The following is a 7,423-nucleotide window of genomic DNA, read 5'->3' as shown; positions in this document are numbered from 1 at the left end:
TGTGAACAGACCTTGTTTTCTGTTTAAATATATAATTTTTAAAAATGTAATTGATTCCTGTTTCAGTAATTATTCCAGTCTTCAGTGTCACATGATTTAAAAAAAATCATTCTAATATGCTGATTTGTTGTTTGAAATATGTTGCTTACTGTATCAATGTTGAAAACAGATGTGCTGCTTAATATGCAGCAACTGTGATATATTTTATTCAGGATGTTTTCAAAAGAGGTCTGTGTTAATACATTATAAACATATTTACTGTCACAAAATAATGTTTTCGTGCTGAATCAAAGTATGTGTTTCTATCAAAAGAATTACATTCATTTGTTTCGCAGAGTGAGAGAGAGAGCTAGAGAGAGAGAGAGAGAGAGAGAGAGAGAAAGTGACGTGTGCACAGTCCGTTCTTTGTAACTTCGGCTCCATTCAGTACATGAGTTCATTTACCAGCTCTCGGGACTACGTGAAGTCTCCACCAAACGACTGTTAGTATATGACTGCAATTTACACGGCTTTACAGCTTCCAACAAATGGGGGAAGCATTTGCGTAAACTTTTGGGGATTGCGACCTACTCTGGCGAACAACATCCTCGACAACAAACAAGGTATGGTTACGTTTTTTATTAGTGTATTTTAGTTTATTTCACTGGTTTATTATAAAACGGTTTAAACGGTTACCACAGACGCACTAAATGCATTATTCAATACACTCGTTATGCAGTGAAAGTTCTTTATTTATTTATTTATTTATTTTTTTTTTTTGGTGTCATGTTAGGTTTGGCTAAGAATTGTCTTATAATAAAGCATTTCTCAGCTTTGTGATGCTTTGGAGTTTTAAAAGTTCTTGAAGTCTATTCATTAGATGTCGGTTTATGATTTTTTGTCACAATTGAATGCTTCAATGTTATCACACCATTACACTTTTTTTTTTTGGTTCTAATTTGATTTTGCAGAGCAGGCTATGAAAACATCTCTGCCCTTATTGCTCAATAAGTTTTGATTCATTCTGCTGTGGTGTGGCATTATTACTATATAATTCCACCTGTTGCTCATTGCCACTATTTGTATGTGATGACAGCTTAGTTATGACATGAGCTGATTTGTTTTGACCCCATCATAATTGCAGTCACGTTTCTTAACAGATCCCATTTCCAGAGAGAATGATCATACATCTCTCATTAGGATCATAAAGTCCTCTGGAAGCACATATGGAAAGATCCTGCAGTGAAACATTCCTGTAGAGTGAGAGGTTTGAGAGTTAGTGACAGAGCTGAATCATAAACCCCCTCTGTGTGCATGCTGGGAAAGCTCTGACCACAGACCCCAGCGCTCCTGACGGCACAGAAAACAAAATACAGGGACAAAAGTGTGTGTGTGTGTGTGTGTGTGTGTGTGCGCGCGTGTGGAAGTGCCAAACTCACTACACATCCTTTCTTTTCACTCATAGCTCTCTTACTCTTTCTCTCCCCCTCTCTCCTTCTACTCTGGGAACAATAACAGGGAAACACCCATCAGGGATATATCACAAGTCTTTTTGTGAAATCGACACAGGAATTCTTGCAAAGGAGTTGAAGACTGTGAGCAGGACGCTGTCAGGTATTTCTCTAACTCTGAAATGTCTTTCAAAGAGTGTGTTTGGATGGATGTACCATGATAGTTGCAAAATTTTGATCTAGGCCTACTCAGAGAAAATACCATTGTAATAACATGTTCAATATTTTCATGTTGTAGACATATTGTAAAGGCTCTCTTACTCTGTTAAACTACTTCTGTGCGATTCTCAGAGGAAAGTGGTATTGCTCAGGTGTGGCTCTTTAATAACTGTTATTGGAGATCTGTTATGTTTCGACTGTGTCTTATATTTTCCTTTAATGTCTTAAAATCTCTTAGAAGGAATAAGAACAGATACAAATGAGACTGTTGATTACTTAAAGTATTGAGCTAAAATTAGGAATTTTGTAAACTCCTACTTTTGACTGCAGTATTTCGGTAGATACGAGCACAGTTTAAAACATTGTTGTTGAAACTCAGTTAAGTAAAGGCCAATACTTACAGTATTACAGTGAAGTACTTAAAACTGTAAGTAAAATATTTGTAGACTGATTCCCATGAAATCTTCCCTGAAAAGAGTAAACACTTTGTGGTGCTATCAAAACATTGTGGTGTTTGAAATCTATAGGTTTAATTGGAAATACATGCCTGGCAACATTTTTGCAAAACTGCAAAAACATATGTACACATTCAGAGCAGTTTACAGCTGAAATGAACCCAGTCAGTAAAACACCAACAACTTTTATTCTTTTACTTCTAAACGAATAAATTTTGATATATGCATTTCTGATATAGTAAACTTGCTCAGAAGCCCACCTGGTACAGCATGGCATGGCATTTTTAAAAAGTCCCTTCTGCTCACCAAGCCTGCATTTATTTGATCCAAAGTACAACACAAACTGTACAATTTTGAAATAATTTTACTACGGTATTTAAAATCACTGTTTTCTATATATTAGAATATTGTAAAATGTAATTTATTCCTGTGATTTCAAAGATGAATTTTTATCATCATTTCTCCAGTCACACGATCCTTTAGAAATCATTCTAATATTCTTTGTTGCTCCAAAAAAACATTTATTATTATTATTATGTTGAAAACAGTTTCTTTGATGAATAGACAGTTCAGAAGAACAGCATTTATGTGAATTTTGTAACATTATAAATGTCTTTATAATCACTTATGATCAATTTAAAACATCTTTGCTAAAAGTGTTAATTTCTAGTTTCTCAAAAAAAAAATCATCAAAGAATCCTGAAAAATATACCTGTTTTAATGTAACTGTTTTAAAAATTAATAATACACGGTGACACTGAAGACTGGAGTAATGATGCTGAAAATGTAGCTTTGATCACAGGAATAAATTACATTTAAAAAAATATTCAAATAAAAAAACAATTATTTTAAATAGTATAAATATTTTAAAATTGTACTGTTTTTGCTTTACTTTGGATCAAGTAAATGCAGGCTTCATGAGCAGAAGAGACTTTTAAAAAACTTTGGGAGTGTAGGTTATTTTCAATAACCTTCTATCACCACTCATGTTTGCATTTGCAAAATTTTAAAAAAATTGAAAAAACACAGCAGAATTCACGCTTATTTGTTTACCACATGCATGATTCTCGAATGAGCCTAGGTTTGCTTGAACATTCCAAGCACCCTGACACAGCAGCTTTGGCTCAACCAAGGATGTGAGAATGGGGCTGGGCTAACAGTTTAACCGACAAATGGCATGGGAGGGGAGTGGTTTAGGAAAAATGTTTGATACAAACATGACCTTTAAGCAAATCTCCATTTGCTCTCCACTTAATCTCATTTGAATAGTACATATTAAATGTATAATTTACTCAAGAAGTAAAATTCTGTCATTAATTACTCACCCTCATGTTGTTCCAAACCCCGTAAGACCTTCGCTCATCTTCAGAACACAACTTAAGATATTTTTGATGAAATCCAAAAGGTCTCTGACTCTCCCATAGACAGCAAGGGTACTACCACGTTCAAGACCCACAAAAGTACCAAGATGATCGACAAAGTAATCCATGTGACATCAGTGGTTCAACTGTAATTTTATGAAACTATAATACAGTTGAACCACTGATGTCACATGGACTACTTTGACGATCATCTTGGTACTTTTTTGGGCTTTGAATGTGGACTATTGCTGTCTATGGGAGAGTCAGAGAGCTCTCGGATTTCATCAAAAATATCTTAGTTTGTGTTCAGAAGATGAACAAAGGTCTTACAGGTTTGGAACAACATAAGGGTGAGTAATTAATGACATAATTTTTATCCCTTTAAAGAGATTTTGATGATTTTTCTTTCCTAATTTGTCTGTAGAATGATGACCCAAGAAGATGCAGACTATGTAAACGACACTTACGAATACATGGATTATGGATATGTGGAGGAGGCCAAGGCTGGAGGCTACACTCAAAGAGAAGCTCTTCACATCATATCCGTGATCATCTACAGTCTGGCATTCACTCTGGGTGTAATTGGGAACGGCATGGTCATCTGGGTGACTGCCTTCAAAAGCAAACGGACCGTGAACAGCGTTTGGCTGCAAAATCTGGCCATCGCCGACTTTGTGTTTGTGCTTTTCCTGCCATTCTCCATTGACTACGTGCTGCGAGACTTTCACTGGCTTTTTGGCAAGACAATGTGCAAGCTGAACTCATTCGTGTGCACCATGAACATGTACGCCAGCGTGCTGTTTCTGACCGTCCTGAGTTTGGATCGCTACATCTCACTGGTCCACCTGAACTGGTCGGAAAGGTATCGAAACGTCCGGAGGGCCTGGTGGGTGTGTGCGCTGATTTGGATCATTTCGTGCTGTTTAAGCTGTCCGGCCCTGATATTCCGTGACGTAATCCAGCATAACGGGAAGGTTGTGTGTTTTAATAACTTTCACGAAGAGAGCAGGCACATGGTAGCGGTGAGACACATTGCGATGGTTTCGCTGCGCACTACTGTGGGCTTTCTGCTTCCATTTGCGACCATCACAATCAGCGGCGTGCTGCTGGCTATTAAAATGCGGCAGTCCGACTCGGTACGTTTGACCAGCTTTTCCAGAACCGTCTCTGCTGTGATTCTTGCTTTCTTCTTGTGTTGGGTGCCATTTCACACGTTCAGCCTGATGGAGCTAAGCATGCATCACACCACCTACCTGCACTCCGTGCTCATCGTGGGCTTCCCGCTCGCCACCAGCCTGGCCTTCTTCAACAGCTGCATCAATCCAATTCTGTACGTACTGTTGACCAAGAAGGTGCGTAAACTGGTGAGAAGGTCTTGTTTGAACTTCACCAAGAGCTCGCTGAGGGAGCTAAGTCAGTCTGTGTCTGCGACTGAGCTAGACTCAGCACTGCCCAGCTGCTCTCCTGAAGATCCTACAGCCAACTCCTCCGTCTAATAAGCTCAGCGATCACCCTAAGCGCACCTGAACTCAACAAACTTTGAGCTTTTTTCTTTAACGAAACTTTTAGAGCTCCAACTGGACTAAAAATAGATTTTGATAAACTGGTTGAGAAATACTGGCTTTCATTCCTTATATAGCACATTACAGTAAATATGTCATTAATGTGTCTTCTATTTTATATGTCGTGCGATTAAAAAAAATCTAAAAATCATATATAGTTGCATCTGTAACCATATGAAAGGAATTAAGATACTTCTCTTTATAAAGTATTTCTGAACATCTCTTGAGAGTCATATTGATGAGTGATATTTCAGCTCTTTGAAAATTCATTTGACTTATTGTGTCATTTCAATGCACTCCACTGAATCAATAAACTTGCTAAGTGTCTTAGAATTATACTGCTTTATCTATAAATTATTAAATAAAAGCAAAAATCTGGGTTACAGTGAGAAATTTATAATGTAAGTGGATGGTATCAATCCTTAAAAAACAAGTCACTGTTTTAATAGTGTAGCCACAATACGTAAACAACAGGCATATTAACATGTTCACTATACTACGGCCGTTGAATGCTTAAATCTGATTGGCTGACGAACAATCTAAGGTGTGCATTATTTTCAGGGAAACGCATGGTGAACGTAGTTCCAGGCAGTTTTTGACCGCATTACATGTCTATATCACTTCGCCACATGTTTTCAGTTATTTCAAATGTCCTTACAGCCCAAAACAGCAAAATAACCAAAACCCACAACGACACTGGCCAAACAAATAAATACCGTAAACAATAGGATAAAAACCACAGGTTTTTGCCACAAAATGACATTATTATTATGTACGGAAAGCACATACTCTATTTCTCCCACTCTCTCTCCCTCACAGATGCACACACATACAGTTTGCACCAAGTGTGCCTCAGGAGTCCCAAAAAGTAAAGCCAAAACGTTTTGATCTCCCCCGGTGGCCAGGTTGCAGTATAGGTCATAAACCCCGACCCTCTCCATGTAATCTAATGGGAGCCAAACTAAATAATCGAATTACACTTCAAATTATTTTTTTTTTCCAAAAAGGGTTTCTCTCGTGTGAGGTAGTTCTTATCATGCTGATTCATGTTCAAGTGTTCGTTTTTCTAATAAGTTCGCTTTTAGGTAGTTATTTAATACTATAAAAACCGAGTGTGGTGTCATGATTGTGATCTAACGAATCTCTACTGCGCAGACTCTGGCTCCAAATGACGTAATTTCCCCCGAGATGGCAGCGGGCATATTGAGATGCTTTGGCTTTACTTTTCTATAGTGGAATGAAGCGGAGACGCCATAAAGGTGCCATAGAATGCATTGATACAATATTTTAAATTGTTCTCTGATATCTACATAGAAGGTATATGGCATATAGGAAAGGGCAAAAATTCTCTAAAAACGGTTTTACAGGTCCATTTACAACCCTAGGATTTGTCCCTAGAATGAAATGGTCTGTTTGTCACGTGGATAATGGGAGGTCTGGGTCCAAATGCAGGAGAGAGACTTTAATATAACAAAACACAAATAAACATAAACCAAAAGGCCAACACGGCACAAACTGAACATAAACTGAAACACAAAATAACAAAATCAAGAACACGGTCAAAGTCCAGGGATATCAAGAACACAAAATAATACACAAGACAGAAGACAATGCATTCATGAAGCAGGAGTGAAAGGTGAGAGTTTTTAAAGACCAGATGATAGTGAACAGATGTGAGTGAATCAGTGCTAATGACAAAGACAGGTGAATGCAATCAGGAAGTGCAGTGTAAGGGGAACAGCGACCTCAGGTGGCTGAGGGAAAACCCCCAGCCCAGATCATGACACTGTTATTACCTTATTTGGAAGGTTCATGAATAATAATGATGAGCTCTGCTCTGATTGGCCATTTCACAGAGCGGCTCATTCACTTTTGAGAGATGCACAGACTCAGAGAGGTAATTCACGAGCTTAATCTCTTTCTCCCTTTCTCTTTTCGTCTGTCTGCCTGTCGTCAATTATTTCTTACCTATACTTCTCTATACAAAGTTGAATATAGTTTTAAAACTTTGCTGGCATTTAAACTCTAAAACAACTATAAAAATGAAATAAACATGTTAACATAAGTATTTTTAAGATTTTAAAAAGCTCAATGTTTCTGCTTTTATAGAAACTAGCCTCATTCAATTCCACTGTGCCTCACTACAGTCTCGTAGGAATTTTTTATGGAAATTAGTCTTTTTTTGTGTTAATCACACAAATGTTGTATGAGCTTAACTGGTATTAAACTCTGACTCTGTGTATATCTTGTAAAAAACAGTTAGAAAACTTTCAGTGTATTATAGGACAGCTCACATTTTGTATGATGATTCATCAAAACGAGAAAATGCAGAAAACATCTGTGAGTCAAATTTACTTACTACTATAATATTGTATAAAAGTCAATGACCAGTTTTC

At 37.3% G+C, this 7,423-nt stretch overlaps 1 protein-coding gene across 1 annotated transcript; it reads left to right on the top strand.

Moving 5' to 3' along the window:
- The first annotated feature begins 432 nt into the window (after positions 1–432).
- Positions 433–5,360, top strand: cmklr2 (chemerin chemokine-like receptor 2). The gene is made up of 3 exons (XM_073846106.1): positions 433–602; positions 1,498–1,593; positions 3,890–5,360. Exon 3 carries the CDS (start codon positions 3,891–3,893, stop codon positions 4,959–4,961), a length of 1,071 nt encoding a protein of 356 aa, XP_073702207.1. The 5' UTR covers positions 433–602; positions 1,498–1,593; position 3,890; the 3' UTR covers positions 4,962–5,360.
- The last annotated feature ends 2,063 nt before the right edge of the window (positions 5,361–7,423 follow it).

Source organism: Garra rufa, chromosome 8 (genome assembly GCF_049309525.1).
Source record: "Garra rufa chromosome 8, GarRuf1.0, whole genome shotgun sequence".
In the NCBI taxonomy this organism is placed as follows: Eukaryota; Metazoa; Chordata; class Actinopteri; order Cypriniformes; family Cyprinidae; genus Garra; species Garra rufa.
The sequence above is the reverse complement of the archived record's forward strand: the minus strand, read 5'-3'. Positions and strand labels throughout refer to the sequence as shown.

What these genes read in the sequence shown, in the direction of transcription:
- cmklr2 (XM_073846106.1), top strand. Translation starts at nt 3,891, where the DNA reads ATGATGACCCAAGAAGATGCAGACTATGTAAACGACACTTACGAATAC.